Here is a 21,017-nt window from a genome sequence, read left to right on the forward strand (position 1 = left end):
ATCATGCCCAGCAGTTAAGGGGTTAATTAGGGAGCTTTTAGGGAGCTTGTAGGGTTAATTTTAGCTGTAGTGTAGTAGACAACCCCAAGTATTGATCTAGGCACATTTTGGTATATTTCATGCCACCATTTCACCGCCAAATGCGATCAAATTAAAAAAAACGTAAAATTTTTCACAATTTTAGGTTTCTCACTGAAATCATTTACAAACAGCTTGTGCAATTATGGCACAAATGGTTGTAAATGCTTGTCTGGGATCCCCTTTGTTCAGAAATAGCAGACATATATGACTTTGGCGTTGCTTTCTGGTAATTAGAAGGCCACTAAATCCTGTTGCGCCTCACACGTGTATTATGGCTAGCAGTGAAAGGGTTAATTAGGGAGTTTGTAGTGAGCTTGCAGGGTTAATTTTAGCTTTAGTGTAGAGATCAGCCTCCCATCTGACACATCCCACCCCCTGATCCCTCCCAAACAGCTCCCGTCCCTCCCCCACCCCACAATTGTCCCCGCCATCTTAAGTACTGGCAGAAAGTCTGCCAGTACTAAAATAAAAGGGTTTTTAAAAAAAAATAATTTTTTTTTAGCATATTTACATATGCTACTGTGTAGGATCCCCCCCCTTAGCCCCCAACCTCCCTGATCCCCCCCAAAACCGCTCTCTAACCCTCCCCTCTGCCTTATTGGGGGCCATCTTGGGTACTGGCAGCTGTCTGCCAGTACCCAGTTTACAATAAAAAGTGCTTTTTTTGGGGTTTTTTTGTTTTTTTCTGTAGTGTAGCTTCCCCCCACCCCCCACAAACAAACCCCCACCACCTTGCTGATTGTTTGGATTTTATTTTTTATTATATTTTTTATTTCCCCATTTTCTGCAGTGTAGCGGTTCCCACCCGCTCCCTCCCCGTGCACGCGCCCGCCCCCACCCTCCCGTGCACGCGCGCGCGCCCCCCAGCCACCCCCCGCCCACGATCCCGCCCCCCTTCAGATCCACATGGCCATCGATGGCCGCCACCCCGCCTCCCGGTCCGGCTCCCACCCACCAACGCAGGTAGCCACCGATCTCCGGTGCAGAGAGGGCCACAGAGTGGCTCTCTCTGCACCGGATGACTTAAAAAGGTTATTGCAGGATGCCTCCATATCGAGGCATCACTGCAATAACCGGAAAGCAGCTGGAAGCGAGCAGGATCGCTTCCAGCTGCTTTCCACACTGAGGACGTGCAGGGTACGTTCTCAGGCATTAACTGCCTTTTTTCTGAGGACGTACCCTGCACGTCCTCAGTCGTTAAGGGGTTAAAGGGTTGGGCACTAGCTTTCTTGCTTGACTAAATGACAATTTGAAAATAAATTAAAAATAATGTGATACAAGGTATACCAACCTCACTCTACAGCGCTTCGCTAATACAGCACTTTATAGAGCTGAAGTTCAACCTCCAAAGATTTTGAAACGGTGCTCTAATAATCGTGAGATTGCAAGAAAATGTTTACATCATTACAGTGCAATCTGTGTCTCAGTGCTATAGTCAGGCAAATTTTACTACAGTATTTGAGTGCTGTGCTAGTGTTAAACTAAATGTAGCACACTTGTACCCCTAATATGTTAGTTTAAACATGTTTTCAAGTCTTTAAACGCACTGGCAAGTGAAAAGAAAGCTAAAACTGCCTTGTTTCACTTTAATGCGGTTGTCACTTTACAGTGGGGCTCCGGTCCCTAACCGGCTGTATGAGCAGGGTATACCTGTATTATTATTTTAGGTGATTTTATTGTTTGCAAACCCAACACAAAAAAAAATTGTGGAAAATCTGTTTTACCCTTTTAAATAAGATTAGATCTGCAAGACTCCTGCAGAAAAACAGCGGCAGCTGCCACTAAATCCTTTGTACATTTCCTCTTTAGCATTAGCACAAATCATTATGGTGAGTGGGACAGATGTCCGTACAATATTGTTTTTTTATTTTGCATAATTTTTCTCTGCTGTATTTACAGAAACAAGTGTATGTTACAAAAGCCTTGTATGTTCACTGAAGGGTTGTCTGAGCCTAAAACTGTGTAGTCATTGATGTAGGAGAGCAAATTTTGCCAATAAGATCTTATGATCTGACCTTTTAACACAAAAGGAGGTGTCTCTTATGGGCCGTACGTAAATGTAAGCTCCTTATCAGACAGTCCCGGCTGTACTGTAGAAGATAGCAGGTTGCTTAGGCTGTGTGAGTGCTCATCTTTATTTTTACATTTCAATGTTTTATGCCAAATCAATGACCAATTTTATACTTTCTGTTTATCAGAAATAGCAATGGTCTGTTTTTGTATGTTTGTAATTATTTTACTTTTATTTTTTGAGTGACTGTTAACAGGGCAGATTAATTGTAGGATATGCTTATTTAATATATGATTTGGGGAGTTGGAGAATTACAACTGTATATGTGAGTACAAGGATTTGATAGTGTTTTTTTTTTTTTATTTATTTTGTTTAATTCTCAAAATGCAATTAAATGTTTAAGGGTTTAATTGTCAAGTAAATATCCTATTATCCTATCTGTTAGTTTGAATTTTTATATATAAATTCAAAAGTGTAATTTAAACGTCAAGTTGTATAATTTGGAACCAGCAACATACTGTCTGTGCATGATCCCACTTTATTGATTTTTAATTAGTGTGTGTGTGACTAACTTTTGGATGGCCATCTGCGTAGGGGATTACTGAACAAAATAGAGGCTTTAAGTAGATTTCTCTGCATCATCTTTCTATTTGTGGAATGAATCTTTCCTCACAAAGTGTTTTTTTTTCTTTAAGAAAAAAAAAAAATGTCTGACTTGTGTTTTGAGTAATTTGGATAATTTATAATGGTTTAATAAATTCCCTATATTTTTGTTTGTAAACCAGCCGTGTAACAAGTACAGATTAAAAGACCGTTACACCAGTTTTTCTGCTTAAGTAACCTTTTTTGCTAGATTATGTGAATGATTTATGTACATGGCTGGCAGATTCATTATATGACTCCAAATGGTCTACAAGTTTCATTCAAAGTCCTGGTGTGAATAAATTACCTGTGTGTGAGACATAAAGAGACAACTTCGCATTGCTGACAACTTGTAATACCAGCGCACATTAGCGTGCGCTGGTATTACACAGTGGAACGCAAATATCTTTCATGAAAGCTATTATTTAGCGCTCCACTTGTAATCTGGCCCACAATGTATACAGAGTGGAAATATGCAATTCAATATATGCAGTGTTTACCATCACTTTAAAGTACAATTTATAAGTGAATATATGAAATTGTTGGCTGTCTCCCTCTAGTCATGGGTGCTGCCATGTTGAAATCTAGCTTTAACTTCATTCCAGTGCAGAAATGCTCCTTCAGTTATGGCTGAACCCATAATTGAATGGAGGTGCATGAAATGTATTTAGTGTCTCTTTTACTGAATGTACTTGGCATGTAGTAGTTAAAGGGATACTGAACCCACCTTCTTTCATGATTCAGATAGAGCATGAAACTTTCTAATTTACTCATTATCAATTTTTTTTTCTTTCTCTTGGTATCTTTATTTGAAAAAGCAGGAATGTAAGCTTACAAGCCGGCCATTTTTGGTTCAGCACCCTGGATAGTGCTTGCTTATCGGTGGCTACATTTAGCCACCAATCAGCAAGCAGTACCAAGATTCTGAACCAAAAATGGGCTGGCACCTAAACTTTACATTCCTGCTTTTTAAATAAAGATATCAAGAGAACAAAAAAAAGAGTAAATGAAAAAGTTGCTTGAAAGAAAGATTTAGTATCCCTTTGTAACCTAGCGCCTTTTTGTGTGATGGCTTTTCCATTCATACCCCTAAGTTATGTATGGCCATGAATGAGTTTTCATAGTGATAGAGATCCTCTTTTCCAACCCGCACATCATATCACACCTTGCATGCTCTTCATACATGTAAGTATATACTGATGGATATATTTCATTTAATCTGATTATTTGTCAGAAAAGTATTGATTCCCCTTAACTGTATATCCTTAAAGATGCATATCTATTAACTTTTTTTTTTTTCCCACCTTCATTTTAGGGCATGTCTGATTGAGGGTATTGTTTTCATCAGCAAGTCTACTGATGTTTACTATGGGCGATTGGAATACTGTTGCCGCGCCAGAAAAATCGGGTAATCTTTACGAAATGTTGCATTCTATTCTGCTTTTGCATTTATTTGCAACTCAACAAAGTCCCTTTTGGTAGTCGGTGTCAACTAGTTTGAGGTTTTGCAGCCACGGGATTGAGTGCTACCTAATGACCGTTGCCATAGAATGTTTGTGCAGACTTTAATTAGAAGAAAGCTGAACAAAGGGAGGAAGAAAATAAAGAAGTAGAATGTTGTTGCTTTGTTGGCAAAAGTTTCTTGTAAGTGGGCCTTTGCACTGACTTAAAATCTAAAAATGAATCTTTAAAATTGCTTCTCTATTGGAATCATTAAACTCTTTCTCTCTCCCCCCCCCCCCAATTTATTTCTTATATAAAAATGTACTTAAATGAATAGTCTAGTCAAAATTAAACATTCAGATAAAGCAGGCAATTTTAAGCAACTTCCTTATTCAATTTTTCTTCATTTTCTTGCTATCTTTATTTGAATGTAAGCTTAGGAGCCGGACCATTTTTGTTTCAGCACCTGGCTAGTGTTTGCTGATTGGTGGCTACATTTTAGACACCAATCAAAAAGTGCTACCCAGGTTCTGAATCAAAAATGGGCCGGCTCCTATGTTTATATTTTTGCTTTTTCAAATAAAGATAAGAAGAGAACGAAGAAAAAAAATGATAATAGGAGTAAATTAGAAAGTTGCTCAAAATAGCCTGCTCTATCTGAATCCTGAACGTTTAATTTTGAATAGACTATCCCTTTGCCCTTCTGCAAAGGAAACTAAGAAAATTAGAGTATCTAGGTAGGCTCAGGAGCATGCATGTCTGGAGCACTATATTGCAGCACTTCTGAAACAATGTTTGTGATGCACTTTTTAGAACTAGATGGTCGCAGATTTTGGAATGTATTACAATGATACAACAATATTGTCTTATAGTGTTACTAAGCCTACCTAGGTATGATCATCATCAGAGAATACCAAGAGAACAAAGCAAATGTGATAATTGAAGCTAATTGGATTTCTTTCAAATGGCTTGGAGAGTCCACAAATCCATTCCAATTACTAGTGGGAATTCAACTCCTGGCCAGAAGGAGGAGGCAAAGAACACCCCAGCAGAGCTGTTAATTGTCACTCCCATTACCCATAATCCCCGGTCATTCTTTGCCTTGTTCATCCGGAGGATGTACTAAGATGGTGTCTGAAGATATTAATCCTTTTTATGGGTACTTTCCCTGCAAGCAAGGATTGGGGCTATGCTGTGATCATGTAATTCTCTTTAGTAAGAGTAATGGTGGCCTTAAAGGGACAGTATACGCTCATTTTTATATACAAACTGCATGTAATAGACACTACTATAAAGAATAAGATGCACAGATACTGATATAAAAATCCAGTATAAAACTGTTTAAAAACTTACTTGGAAGCTCTCAGTTTAGCTCTGTTGAAAAGGTAGCTGGAAAGCCCACTGCAAGTGGGAAATAAGACTCTCCCCCCTCCCCCTTCTTTTGCATATGAAAAGACCCTTTACACAAACAGGAGCAAGCTGGAGAAGATAGCTGACTGTATTCTCATAAAACTTTGGGGCTTGGTTAGGAGTCTGAAAATCAGAGCAATGTTATTTAAAAATAAGCAAAACTAAACTTTAAAAAAAAAAAAAAACTTAATGGGCTTTATAAATCATCTACAAAACATTTATGCAAAGAAAAAATGAGTGTATAATGTCCCTTTAAGCAGTTAAAAGGCGGCAAGGTGGTCCTTGCTTAAATTCTAACATCAATGCTACCCCCTTTTATAGAAAAACAGGGTTGGTTACTCTGTTTTTATTTTTCTACAGGTCCCTGTTAGATGTTGCTGAATCTGTCTCACTTTTAAAAAAGGTTACCGGCTCTGCTGCTGGATCCACATGTAAGTGCTTCCTTTCTAGGTGAGGAAGCAACAGCACTCTAAGGGTCAATTCCCCTGGGGATATTTATTGGGGCACAATTTATATATATATATATATATATATATATATATATATATATATATATATATATATATATATATATATATATATATATATATATATATATATATATATATATATATATATATATATATATATATATATATATACACACTGCATCTGCTATAGGGGTGTTAATGTATATACCTTTAGAGTATATATTACATGGCTGGCATGAAAGGATTAATATTAAATCTGGAACATTTATTATTTCATTTTATGTAAATTGTGCTTCAGTGTCATCATTTTAGACATAAAGGCTTTTGGACTGTACGGTTCACCTTGTGACTGGGCATGATTACATTCTGGTCTTCCATTTCCGCATTACTGACCGTGTGGCAATGGAGAAATTCTGGTCCGCAGGGGTCTGGTTCATAGGAGGTGGTGAGTGCCCCAGCCATTGTGGGTGTCGGTTGCCGTTTAGTTTTTGTTTTTCTTATAGTCCATATTTGCATATTCTCTATCCAGTTATGGAGGATTCTGATGCTGAGACTGTGCTAATTTCAGATTCTTCGTCCTGTGAAAAATCCTGTTTGGCCTCGTTGACACATGTCAATCAGTTATGTTCGGTATGCCTTATTAGAGCGCCTTGTTCCCTGGGCTTGGGGAATCAAGGGTCCGCTGAGCCATCCGCCTCTGGGGGCCCTGTCCTCCGGGAGGTGAGTTCCCTACCGCTCCCTCCGACTACACATGTGGATAACCCAGATTATGTTTATCCCTCCTTGCAGGGTGGCTTGTTCCTCCTCTGGAGGTTGCAACACTTTTTCGCTTCCACATATTTTTGGCGATTATTCGTCTGCAGAGTCCAGACGTTTATTTGCGATTGTGCTCGTGCCCTATTGTCCCGGATCTCGCGGCCTTGGGAGGGCCTGTACAGTTCCCTGCGGGTGTAGCTGTCCCTGAGTGTTGTGCCTGTCTTTACAGAATAGCGCGCCTTCGCGTATTACTCAGACATGTTTTTCAGTTATTAGGTGACCCTATCCTTAACGGATACGGGAATCCGTAGCATTCTAACACTAATGGCTCACCTCATTAGACATGAGGGGGATGAAGTAATCTCCTGATTGTCTGTCTGTTATTGACATCCTTCCCAGTTTTGTTGGAAGATCAGGGTTCCGTTTGGCTGGTCCTGCGGGTAGGCCTGTTTCTTATTGGGCGTTAACTTACGGGTTGCCTTAAATTTTCTTTTATCAAATTAGGATTTTTTTTAAATTTTTTTTTTTTTTTTTTAATTTTTGTCTGTTTCCTTCGGGAGCTTCTGGGATCGATACTCACTTTTACTTCTGTGGAAGTTTGTTAAGGAACTTGTTAGTCCTATATTTGTCTGTTATTCCTTCCTCCCTCCCCTCTGAGGGAGGATTTATTAAACTTGACAGTTAGGACCCTGGCAGCAGGCTGGTCCTTTTGGGTTTTTCTGTCTTGTGGATGTTCAGACACATGGCGCTGGTTCGGACGAGGTGCCGAGTGCTCATATCATTTGTGTTTTTGTTTCGACAAGTTCAGCTAAGCATTCTAGAGGACTTGTGGGTCCGTGATTGTTTCAGTCCTTATTAGCACTCAATCTGGTTGACTGGGTCAGTGGAGTTCCGCTGCATCACTCTCTTGTGTCTGATATTATCGGCACCGAGAGTTTTCCTCTCCCATGCTGTGGAGAGTTGGAGGGCTTAGCACCCTCTTGTTGCCGATTTGGGCGGTTTTGGCCTTCTGAAGCTCTGGGGTTGTCCTTTTTTGGGATTTGGCCCTTCAGCAACTAGTAGCCTGATAGGTAGCTTAGCTGCCTAGCTGCGGAAGGTTTGCAAACTGTAACCAGCTGCGGCTATTTGCACATTGACTGTGTAATATCAACCTGTTTCATGAGACCTTTTTGGTCTCTCTGTTTTTCTCTGTGTGGGTTAGGTCTCCTTTTGGGGACCTGGTTGTTCCCTTTTAAGGACTCTGGGCGTGGTCTTCTTGGGCTCTGCTTAGTGTCCTCCCCTGGAGCTAGGGATGCTCTGCATCCTTTTCTCTCTGTGATCCTCTGATGGTATGGAGGTGATTTGGAGACCTGCCTTTGCTCAAATGTTTTTGGCCTTGAGGTATTCCCTTGCTTGTGGTCCTGTGGCTGTTTGAGCGTCTATGGGCTCTAGGTTGTTGTACGACCTGCGCCTTAGCTCCTTTGGAGTGTTGGACTTGGGCAAGGAGTGGTCTCTTCCTTGGGTAGGGACTTGAGTTTTTCTCGTTCTATGGGTTGATTTGGATATTGCATTGATATCTCCCTGTGGGTCTGGTTTTTATATCAGACGGGCTGTTCAGTTCTCGGTTATTGTTTGTTTAAACAATTGGGGGCTCGGACTTCTCTTCACCCTGGTGCTTCCGGTTGCTGAGTTTTTTCCCAGCGTTTTCTCTTGTGGATCCTGTTGCAGGTTGTTACCGGACTTTTTGGCTCTGAGGCTGGTTCGGGGTCCCCCAGTTCCAGGGAACTTGGGCTATGACCTTTTACTCTGACTAATTGACCTGGTCATGGTTGGCCAGGTTTTCTGAGTGCCAATGCTCATTGCGCTTACGACTTTATGGTCGGTTTCTCTTGGTCAGCTTGCTGGAGTAACCTTCTGGATTCACTGCTCTGCAGGCGAATGGGTTTGCTGTGTCACTGTTGCAACTATTGCACATTGGATGTGTGTTAGCAAGCTAATTTTTTAGGTGGATTCCTTCCAAGTTCGTTTTGCGTTGGAGATTTGATCTCTCCTTTAGCCTGTGGCTTCGTGTCTTGTGGGCAGGTGCTCTGCTTTTCTGGCCCCATTCCTTTTCTTAGGGTGGGGACTTATTCTCCTTATTATGGAAGTGTGATCCCTTTCTTAGGGCTTCTCCTGGATTCAGGAGGTTGGAACTGAGAGTTAACCTTCAGAGAGGGGTATTCTCTCTGGGTTGTTATGTTCCATCTGGAGTCTTGCTGGCTCCGTGTCAAGACTATGTTGGGTCTTTGCTAGATTCCTTTGGGTCTACGCCTTGTTGCCTGTTCCTAAGGAGTCGGGTTGGCACCCGTGCTCTGTTGGGGTGGCTGTGGTGATTTCTTTTACAAGATACAATGAGTCCACGGATTTCATCCTTACTTGTGGGATATCTCCTCCTGGTCAGCAGGAGGAGGCAAAGAGCACCACAGCAGAGCTGTGTGTATATATAGCTCCTCCCTTCCCTCCCACTCCAGTCATTCTCTTTGCCTGTGTTAGTCATAGGAAGAGGTAAAGTGAGGTGTTAGTTTAGATTCTTCAAGAGTTTATTGTTTTTAAAATGGTACCAAAGTGTGCTATTTTTCTATAGGTTGTAGCCGTATTCCTTGTCAGCCTCTAGAGTAGAGCAATAGGTGGCTTTAAGGCAATGGGAACTGGTGGGGTTTTAGCCTCACTGCGCCTCCCATACTTGTGCTGCCCTTCTGGATTATGGTCTTGGCATATAGTAACTAAGGCCCTTCTGTGTCCACAGATTTGCTGGAGGGAGAAGACCTCTTGTTCTGTGAGACGTTTTTCATGCTGTTACTCAGCATGGAGGTAAGTGCAGACTTGCTATGTCAGAACTGACTGTACCTTGCCTGTTGGGGGGATTTCAGAGGCTCTCTGGGAAGGACTTTCCCTGCTAAACAGTGTATGGGTTTTCATGTCCGTGGGAAAGACCGGGTAACTGTAAACTGACACTGAAACTAGCCTTGCTGTTTTTTATTTTATTCAAATCTCTTTGTAGTTCCCAAAAAGAGGGAACGTTCCGACCTATTTTAGACCTCAAAAGTCTAAACAAGTTTCTAAGAGTTCCATTCTTCAAGATGGAAACTGTTCGTACCATTGATCCAGGAGGGTCAATTTATGTCTACCGTGGATCTAAAGGATGCATATCTACATGTTCCTATCCACAAAGATCACAAGTTCCTCCATTTTGCCTTTCTGGACAATCATTTTCAGTTTGTGGCTCTTCCTTTTCGTCTGGCCACGGCACCCAGAATTTTCACAAAGGTTCTGGGGTCTCTGCTGGCAGTTCTCAGGCCGTGGGGCATTGCTGTGGCACCTTATCTGGACGATATTCTGATCCAGGCGTCTTATCAGCTGACAAAGTCTCATACCGACATTGTTCTGTCCTTTATAAGGACTCACGGGTGGAAAGTGAATCCAGAAAAGAGTTTTAGTTCCACAGACCTTTCTTGGGAACACTAATCAACTCTCTGTCCATGAAGATCTTTTTGACGGATGTCAAAGTTTAAAGATTCTGAATACATGCCGAGCCCTTCAGTCCAATCCTTGGCCGTCAGTGGCTCAGTGCATGGAGGCAATTGGATTGATGGTAGCTGCAATGGACATCATTCCGTTTGCTCGTTTTCATCTCAGAACTCTACAACTGAGCATGCTAAGACAGTGGAATGGAGATTATGCAAATTTGTCTCCTCAAATAGATCTAGATCAGGAGACAAGGGACTCTCTTCTATGGTGGTTGTCGGCGGATCATCTGTCCCAGGGGACATTCTTTCGCAGACCCTCATGGGTGATATTGACAATGGACGCCAGCCTGTTAGGATGGGGAGCAGTCTGGAATTCCCTGAGGGCTCAGGGGGTATGGACTCATTTTGGAGTCTCTACTTCCCATCAATATTCTGGAGTTGAGAGCAATATTCAGTGCGCTTCAGGCTTGGCCTCAGTTGGCTTCGGCCAAACTAATCAGATTCCAGTCGGACAACATTACGACTGTAGCTTACATCAATCATCAGGGAGGAGCAAGGAGTTCCCAAGCGATGACAGAAGTAGCCAAGATAATTCAGTGGGCGGGGGCGCACTCTTGTCATCTTTCGGCAATCTACATCCCAGGAGTGGAAAACTGGGAAGCGGATTTTCTTAGCAGGCAGACCTTTCATCCGGGGGAATGGGAACTCCATCCGAAGGTATTTGCCAACCTGATTCTCAAGTGGGGCAGGCTGGAGTTGGATCTTATGGCATCTTGTCAGAATGCCAAGCTTCCGAGATACGGGTCCAGGTCCAGGGATCCCCAGGCCGAACTGATAGATGCCTTGGCAGTGCCTTGGTCGTTCAGCCTAGCTTGTGTTCCCGCCATTTGCTCTCCTTCCCCGTGTGATTGCTCAAGTCAAACAGGAGAGAAGGCTTCGGTGATCCTCATCGCTCCTGCGTTGCCTTGCAGGACTTGGTATGCCGATCTGGTGGACATGTCATCTCAGCCACCGTGGACACTTCCATTGAGGAAAGACCTTCTCATTCAGGGGCTCTTCCATTATCCGAATCTAGTTTCTCTGCAGCTAACTGCTTGGAGATTGAATGCTTAATTTTATCTAAGCGTGGGTTCTCCGATTCGGTCATTGATACTTTGATTCAGGCACGCAAGCCTGTTACTAGAAAGATTTACCACAAGATATGGCATAAATATATATATTGGTGCGAATCCAAGGGCTACTCCTGGAGTAGGGTTAGGATTCCCAGGATTTTGTCTTTTCTCCAAGAAGGATTGGAGAAAGGGTTGTCAGCAAGTTCCTTAAAGGGACAGATTTCTGCTTTTATCTATATTGTTACACAAGCGTCTGGCAGATGTTCCAGATGTTCAATCTTTTTGTCAGGCACTGACTAGAATCGGGCCTGTGTTTAGACCAATTGCTCCTCCTTGGAGTTTGAATTTAGTTCTTAATGTTCTTCAAGGGGTTCCGTTTGAACCTATGCATTCCATTGATATTAAGTTATTATCTTGGAAAGTTTTATTTTTGGTTGCCATTTCTTCTGCTCGCAGAGTTTGAGCTTTCGGCATTACAATGTGATTCTCCTTATCTTATTTTTCATTCCAATAAGGTTGTGTTGCGTACCAAACCTGGTTTTCTTCCTAAGGTTGTTTCTAACAAAAATATTAATCAGGAAATTGTTGTTCCTTCATTGTGTCCTAATCCTTTCCTTCTAAGAAGGAGCATCTGTTACATAATTTGGACGTGGTCTGTGCCTTGAAGTTCTACTTACAGGCGACTAAGGATTTTCGTCAATCATCTTCATTATTTGTTGTTTTTTTTCTGGAAAACGTAGGGGTCAGAAAGCTACGGCTACCTCTTTCTTTTTGGCTGAAGAGTATCATCCGTTTTGCGTATGAGACTGCTGGACAGCAGCCTCCTGAACGAATTACGGCTCATTCCACTAGGGCTGTGGCTTCCTCATGGGCATTCAAAAATGATGCTTCTGTTGCACAGATTTGCAAGGCTGCAACTTGGTCGTCTCTTCACACTTTTTCCAAATTTTACAAATTCGATACTTTTGCCTCGTCTGAGGCTATTTTTGGGAGAAAAGTTCTTCAAGCAGTGGTGCCTTTCCGTTTAGGTTCCCTGTCTTGTCCCTCCCTTTCATCCGTGTCCTATAGCTTTGGTATTGTATCCCACAAGTAAGGATGAAATCCGTGGACTCATCGTATCTTGTAAAAGAAAATGAAATTTATTCTTACCTGATAAATTTGTTAATTTTACGATAAGAGTCCACGGCCCACCCTGTTTTTATGAGACAGGTCTTTATTTTTGTTAAACTTCAGTCACCTCTGCACCTTGGCTTTTCCTTTCTCTCTTCCTAACTTCGGTCGAATGACTGGAGTGGGAGGGAAGGGAGGATATATATATCTCTGCTGTGATGCTCATTGCCTCCTCCTGCTGACCAGGAGGCGATATCCCACAAGTAAGGATGAAATCCGTGGACTCATCGTATCGTAAAAGAAACAAATTTATCAGGTAAGAATAAATTTCATTTTTTCTGCTCATTTTTGAGCTGATGTTGGGGTTCTTCTGTATCGAACCTGCCAACGCTTGGGCTGGCCCAGCTGGGAGTAGGTTCTGAAATGCGTTATCTTCAGAATCTAGGTTAGCATAGTGGCTAGCTCCCTGGGCTTGCAAGCAGAAGGTCCAGGGTTCAAATCCACCTTTTAGTTCGGATTGTAACCTCTTATTCTTGTGGGTGCAGTGGGCCTCACTGAGGTTATGTGCTTTCCCCTTTGGGAGACCTATGTGTAGGTCTGGCGTCTTAGATTGCGTAGAGTGTGCTCTCTGATAGGGTTTTTTTTTTTTTTTGGCAATCTGTTCTCTTGCGGGCCGCTTTTTACTTCTTAGTATTTTTCGGTGTCATCCTGATGATGGCTGCATGTTCTTGACTAAGGGTTTTTTTGTCTGGATCTGTTGCACGTTTTTTGTGTCAGAATACTTCAGTATTCTGCATCTGATGATCTGAGGACTTTATGTGCTTTGCACAATGTTGAGAGAGAGGTTTCTCTGTTCCGATGCTCTGTCCTAAACCTCTGGTTTCTGCTTGGTCTGGGCCTAGCCTCCCTTTGTTTGTCCGGACCCATTTGGGTCTTTGTGAGCTGGGCTCGCTATTGTTGTTGTTTTTTTCTTCTTCTTCTTCTTTGAATTTTGTGGTGACCTTTTCGGTTTCCCTTCGGTTCTTCCTTTCCCTATCCCTTTGGGAGTTTAGGCTGGTGTTCCCTTCGTTAATGAGTGGTGAGGGACCGACTGTTGGGCGACGATGTCTCCTGGAGGACTGTTGGCTCAGTTGAGTTTTTTGTGGTCTCTAGCTAGGCTTCTGGACTATCTGCGGTTTAGTGTCTTGGGGCTTTTCCTTTTCAAAAATTTTTCGGCTTTGGATGAAGCAGGATTTTTGTTGGGTAGTGGTTCAGGCTTGGTGCCCTCCGAATGGGCCGCCTATTGTTCCCTCCCGTCTTGGCATTCAGTGTCCTCTGTGGCTTGGGTATTGTTTTCCCAAAAGTAATGAATGCAGCTGTGGACTCTTTCCAGTTAAGAAGAAAAACTTTAAAATATGCTTACCCGATAATTTTCATTTCTTCTAATGGAAAGAGTACACAGCTACATTCATTAACTTTTGGGAATTAAGAACCTGGCCACCAGGAGGAGGCAAAGACACCCCAACCAAAGGCTTAAATACTCCTCCCACTCCCCTCATCCCCCAGTCATTCTGCCGAGGAACAAGGACCAGTAGAAGAAATATCAGGGGAGCTGTGGACTCTTTCCATCAGAAGGAAAGAAAATGATCAGGTAGAGTCCACAGCTCCCCAGCCATATTTTTAATGTCGTTATTTATTCTTCTTTCACCCTGATATTTCTTCTGTTAAGTGTGATCAGTCCACGGGTCATCATTACTTCTGGGATATTACTCCTCCCCAACAGGAAGTGCAAGAGGATTCACCCAGCAGAGCTGCATATAGCTCCTCCCCTCTACGTCACTCCCAGTCATTCTCTTGCACCCAACGACTAGATAGGATGTGTGAGAGGACTATGGTGATTATACTTAGTTTTATATCTTCAATCAAAAGTTTGTTATTTTAAAATAGCACCGGAGTGTGTTATTACCTCTCTGGCAGAGTTTGAAGAAGAATCTACCAGAGTTTTGCTATGATTTTAGCCGGAGTAGTTAAGATCATATTGCTGTTCTCGGCCATCTGAGGAGTGAGGTAAACTTCAGATCAGGGGACAGCGGGCAGATGAATCTGCATAGAGGTATGTAGCAGTTTTTATTTTCTGACAATGGAATTGATGAGAAAATCCTGCCATACCGATATAATGTCATGTATGTATACTTTACACTTCAGTATTCTGGGGAATGGTACTTCACTAGAATTACACTGTAAGAAATACATAAAGCTGTTTAATAACTAGAGATTATGTTTAACGTTTTTGCTGGAATGTAAAATCGTTTTCATTTGCTGAGGTACTGTGTGAATAAATGTTTGGGCACTATTTTTCCACTTGGCAGTTGCTTAATCTGTTTTTCTGACAGTTTCTGTTCTCCCTCACTGCTGTGTGTGGGGGGGAGGGGCCGTTTTTTGGCGCTTTTTCTATGCATCAAATATTTCAGTCAGCAACTCATTGTATTCCCTGCATGATCCGGTTCATCTCTACAGAGCTCAGGGGTCTTCAAACTTATTTTGAGGGAGGTAATTTCTCTCAGCAGAGCTGTGAGAATTATAGTTTGACTGAGATAAAAAACGTTTATTCTGTAATTTGTTTCTTGCTTTCAGAATTTGTTATCTTTGCTAATGGGATTAAACCTTTGCTAAAGTTGTGTTATTTACAAGGATTGAGGCTATAACTGTTTCAATTTATTAATTTTCAACTGTCATAGATCTTCTGTGCTTCTTAAAGGCACAGTACATTTTAATATTATTCTAATTGAATTGTATTTCCAAGTTGCAAGTTTATTTGCTAGTGTGTTAAACATGTCTGATTCAGAGGATGATACCTGTGTCATTTGTTGCAATGCCAAAGTGGAGCCCAATAGAAATTTATGTACTAACTGTATTGATGCTACTTTAAATAAAAGTCAATCTGTACAAATTGAACAAATTTCACCAAACAACGAGGGGAGAGTTATGCCGACTAACTCGCCTCACGTGTCAGTACCTACATCTCCCGCTCAGAGGGAGGTGCGTGATATTGTAGCGCCGAGTACATCTGGGCGGCCATTACAAATCACATTACAGGATATGGCTACTGTTATGACTGAGGTTTTGGCTAAATTACCAGAACTAAGAGGTAAGCGTGATCACTCTGGGGTGAGAACAGAGTGCGCTGATAATATTAGGGCCATGTCAGACACTGCGTCACAGGTGGCAGAACATGAGGACGGAGAACTTCATTCTGTGGGTGACGGTTCTGATCCAAACAGACTGGATTCAGATATTTCAAATTTTAAATTTAAACTGGAAAACCTCCGTGTATTACTAGGGGAGGTGTTAGCGGCTCTGAATGATTGTAACACAGTTGCAATACCAGAGAAAATGTGTAGGTTGGATAAATATTTTGCGGTACCGACGAGTACTGAGGTTTTTCCTATACCTAAGAGACTTACTGAAATTGTTACTAAGGAGTGGGATAGACCCGGTGTGCCGTTCTCACCCCCTCCGATATTTAGAAAAATGTTTCCAATAGACGCCACCACAAGGGACTTATGGCAAACGGTCCCTAAGGTGGAGGGAGCAGTTTCTACCTTAGCTAAGCGTACCACTATCCCGGTGGAGGATAGCTGTGCTTTTTCAGATCCAATGGATAAAAAGTTAGAGGGTTACCTTAAGAAAATGTTTGTTCAACAAGGTTTTATATTGCAACCCCTTGCATGCATTGCGCCGATCACGGCTGCAGCGGCATTCTGGATTGAGTCTCTGGAAGAGAACATTGGTTCAGCTACTCTGGACGACATTACGGACAGGCTTAGAGTCCTTAAACTAGCTAATTCATTCATTTCGGAGGCCGTAGTACATCTTACTAAACTTACGGCGAAGAATTCAGGATTCGCCATTCAGGCACGCAGGGCGCTGTGGCTAAAATCCTGGTCAGCTGATGTTACTTCTAAGTCTAAATTGCTTAATATACCTTTCAAAGGGCAGACCTTATTCGGGCCCGGGTTGAAAGAGATTATCGCTGACATTACAGGAGGTAAAGGCCATGCCCTGCCTCAGGACAAAGCCAAAGCCAAGACTAGACAGTCTAATTTTCGTTCCTTTCGTAATTTCAAAGCAGGAGCAGCATCAACTTCCTCTGCACCAAAACAGGAAGGAGCTGTTGCTCGCTACAGACAAGGCTGGAAACCTAACCAGTCCTGGAACAAGGGCAAGCAGACTAGGAAACCTGCTGCTGCCCCTAAAACAGCATGAATTGAGGGCCCCCGATCCGGGATCGGATCTAGTGGGGGGCAGACTTTCTCTCTTCGCCCAGGCTTGGGCAAGAGATGTTCAGGATCCCTGGGCGCTAGAGATAATATCTCAGGGATACCTTCTGGACTTCAAATACTCTCCTCCAAGAGAGAGATTTCATCTGTCAAGATTGTCAACAATCCAGACAAAGAAAGAGGCGTTTCTACGCTGCGTACAAGAGCTCTTGTTAATGGGAGTAATCCATCCAGTTCCACGATCGGAACAGGGACAGGGGTTTTACTCAAATCTGTTTGTGGTTCCCAAAAAAGAGGGAACTTTCAGACCAATCCTGGACTTAAAGATCCTAAACAAATTCCTAAGAGTTCCATCGTTCAAGATGGAGACTATTCGGACAATTTTACCTATGATCCAAGAGGGTCAATACATGACCACTGTAGATTTAAAAGATGCTTACCTTCACATACCGATTCACAAAGATCATTATCGGTACCTAAGGTTTGCCTTCCTAGACAGGCATTACCAGTTTGTGGCTCTTCCATTCGGATTGGCTACAGCTCCAAGAATCTTCACAAAGGTTCTGGGTGCTCTTCTGGCGGTACTAAGACCGCGGGGAATCTCGGTAGCTCCATACCTAGACGACATTCTGATACAAGCTTCAAGCTTTCAAACTGCCAAGTCTCATACAGAGTTCGTGCTGGCATTTCTAAGGTCACATGGATGGAAGGTGAACGAAAAGAAAAGTTCACTCGTTCCACTCACAAGAGTTCCCTTCCTGGGGACTCTTATAGATTCTGTAGAAATGAAGATTTACCTGACAGAGGACAGGCTAACAAGACTTCAAAGTGCTTGCCGCACCCTTCATTCCATTCAACACCCGTCAGTGGCTCAATGCATGGAGGTAATCGGCTTAATGGTAGCGGCAATGGACATAGTACCCTTTGCACGCTTACACCTCAGACCACTGCAACTGTGCATGCTAAGTCAGTGGAATGGGGATTACTCAGACTTATCCCCTTCTCTGAATCTGGATCAAGAGACCAGAAATTCTCTTCTATGGTGGCTTTCTCGGCCACATCTGTCCAGGGGGATGCCATTCAGCAGACCAGACTGGACAATTGTAACAACAGACGCCAGCCTTCTAGGTTGGGGTGCCGTCTGGAATTCTCTGAAGGCTCAGGGACAATGGAGTCAGGAGGAGAGTCTCCTGCCAATAAACATTCTGGAATTGAGAGCAGTTCTCAATGCCCTCCTGGCTTGGCCCCAGTTGACAACTCGGGGGTTCATCAGGTTTCAGTCGGACAACATCACGACTGTAGCTTACATCAACCATCAGGGAGGGACAAGAAGCTCCCTAGCTATGATGGAAGTATCAAAGATAATTTGCTGGGCAGAGTCTCACTCTTGCCACCTGTCAGCAATCCACATCCCGGGAGTGGAGAACTGGGAGGCGGATTTCTTAAGTCGTCAGACTTTTCATCCGGGGGAGTGGGAACTTCATCCGGAGGTCTTTGCCCAAATACTTCGACGTTGGGGCAAACCAGAGATAGATCTCATGGCGTCTCGACAGAACGCCAAGCTTCCTCGTTACGGGTCCAGATCCAGGGATCCAGGAGCAGTCCTGATAGATGCTCTGACAGCACCTTGGGACTTCAGGATGGCTTACGTGTTTCCACCCTTCCCGTTGCTTCCTCGATTGATTGCCAGAATCAAACAAGAGAGAGCATCAGTGATTCTAATAGCACCTGCGTGGCCACGCAGGACTTGGTATGCAGACCTGGTGGACATGTCATCCTGTCCACCTTGGTCTCTACCTCTGAAACAGGACCTTCTGATACAGGGTCCCTTCAAACATCAAAATCTAACTTCTCTGAAGCTGACTGCTTGGAAATTGAACGCTTGATTTTGTCAAGACGTGGATTTTCTGAGTCAGTTATTGATACCTTAATACAGGCTAGGAAACCTGTTACCAGAAAGATTTACCATAAGATATGGCGTAAATACCTATATTGGTGTGAATCCAAAGGTTACTCTTGGAGTAAGGTTAGGATTCCTAGGATATTGTCTTTTCTACAAGAAGGTTTAGAAAAGGGTTTATCTGCTAGTTCATTAAAGGGACAGATCTCAGCTCTGTCCATTCTGTTACACAAACGTCTGTCAGAAGTTCCTGACGTCCAGGCTTTTTGTCAGGCTTTGGCCAGAATTAAGCCTGTGTTTAAAACTGTTGCTCCACCATGGAGTTTAAACCTTGTTCTTAATGTTTTACAGGGCGTTCCGTTTGAACCCCTTCATTCCATTGATATAAAGTTGTTATCTTGGAAAGTTCTATTTTTAATGGCTATTTCCTCGGCTCGAAGAGTCTCTGAATTATCAGCCTTACATTGTGATTCTCCTTATTTGATTTTTCATTCGGATAAGGTAGTCCTGCGTACTAAACCTGGGTTCTTACCTAAGGTAGTTACTAACAGGAATATCAATCAAGAGATTGTTGTTCCTTCTTTATGCCCAAATCCTTCTTCAAAGAAGGAACGTCTACTGCACAACCTGGATGTAGTCCGTGCTCTAAAATTTTACTTACAGGCAACTAAGGAATTTCGACAAACGTCTTCTCTGTTTGTCATTTACTCTGGGCAGAGGAGAGGTCAAAAAGCTTCCGCTACCTCTTTCTTTTTGGCTTCGTAGCATAATTCGTTTAGCTTATGAGACTGCTGGACAGCAGCCTCCTGAAAGAATTACAGCTCATTCTACTAGAGCTGTGGCTTCCACTTGGGCCTTCAAGAATGAGGCCTCTGTTGAACAGATTTGCAAGGCTGCAACTTGGTCTTCGCTTCATACTTTTTCCAAATTTTACAAATTTGACACTTTTGCTTCTTCGGAGGCTATTTTTGGGAGAAAGGTTCTTCAGGCAGTGGTTCCTTCTGTATAAAGAGCCTGCCTATCCCTCCCATCATCCGTGTACTTTTGCTTTGGTATTGGTATCCCAGAAGTAATGATGACCCGTGGACTGATCACACTTAACAGAAGAAAACATAATTTATGCTTACCTGATAAATTCCTTTCTTCTGTAGTGTGATCAGTCCACGGCCCGCCCTGTTTTTAAGGCAGGTAAATATTTTTTAATTTATACTCCAGTCACCACTTCACCCTTGGCTTTTCCTTTCTCGTTGGTCCTTGGTCGAATGACTGGGAGTGACGTAGAGGGGAGGAGCTATATGCAGCTCTGCTGGGTGAATCCTCTTGCACTTCCTGTTGGGGAGGAGTAATATCCCAGAAGTAATGATGACCCGTGGACTGATCACACTACAGAAGAAAGGAATTTATCAGGTAAGCATAAATTATGTTTTCTTCTACTGGTCCTTGTTCCTCGGCAGAATGACTGGGGGATGAGGGGAGTGGGAGGAGTATTTAAGCCTTTGGTTGGGGTGTCTTTGCCTCCTCCTGGTGGCCAGGTTCTTAATTCCCAAAAGTTAATGAATGCAGCTGTGTACTCTTTCCATTAGAAGAAATAAAAATTATCTTAAAAATTATATTATATTATTTTAAGGTTGTGTTTTTTTTTTGTTTTTCTTTTTTCTGTGGTGCAGTTCCTTTTTCAGTGCGGTCACGTGACCTTCCTCTGTGCTTCCGTTTTCGGCTTTTCTCAGTACAGCAGAGTGTTTGGCAGGCTACTACTATGATTATATCTATCTGGATTTCACACACAGCTTAGTGGTCGAGTCTAGGATCGTTCAGCTAGTGGGTAATTCATTTCTGGTCACCGAAAGGTAAGTCCTCAGTGGAGCTGAGGGTTAGAGGTGACAATTTAATTTGTGAAATAGTTTGGGGTTATTTTCAGATTTATGATATATAGATATAAAAAAAAAAAGATAAGAATTTCTTTTTTTTTTTATTGGCTCTTAGGTTTTTTTTACTTTTTGTGGGACAAATTGCCTGAAGTTATGCACATTGAAACTAACTTGTGTTTCATTTGATAAATGTTTATACTGCTTGGAGGCTCAAGTTATTCCTCTGGTGCAGCTTTGCTCCTCATGTTTAAATATGCTTTTGTATAAAAATAAAAATTCCCTCTAAGAACCTAATGTCTCTCAGGAGAATGTTGTCCGTGCAATGCCTCCGCTTTTCCCTCAAACGTGCCAATCTTTAGCAGTTTCACATGCAGAGCGCTGCGGTTCCTCTCAACATGTTCCTGGAGGTATTTATTTGCCAGGAGATTTTGCTGTGCAAATAACATCTTCGGTTTCTGCAGTCTTATCAG

The 21,017-nt window shown here is 42.5% G+C and overlaps 1 protein-coding gene across 1 annotated transcript in view; it reads left to right on the plus strand.

Annotated features, from left to right (window-relative positions):
* Positions 1–3,726: 3,726 nt before the first annotated feature.
* LOC128640732 (afadin- and alpha-actinin-binding protein B-like) overlaps positions 3,727–21,017 on the plus strand; it is a 90,359-nt gene continuing 73,068 nt past the window's right edge. The window contains exons 1-2 of the mRNA XM_053693159.1: positions 3,727–3,919; positions 4,050–4,142. Coding sequence (XP_053549134.1) covers positions 4,094–4,142 — 49 coding nt within the window. The 5' untranslated portion in view covers positions 3,727–3,919; positions 4,050–4,093. The remainder of the gene's footprint in view (positions 3,920–4,049; positions 4,143–21,017) is intronic.

Source organism: Bombina bombina, chromosome 10 (assembly GCF_027579735.1).
Source record: "Bombina bombina isolate aBomBom1 chromosome 10, aBomBom1.pri, whole genome shotgun sequence".
Lineage (NCBI taxonomy): Eukaryota > Metazoa > Chordata > Amphibia > Anura > Bombinatoridae > Bombina > Bombina bombina.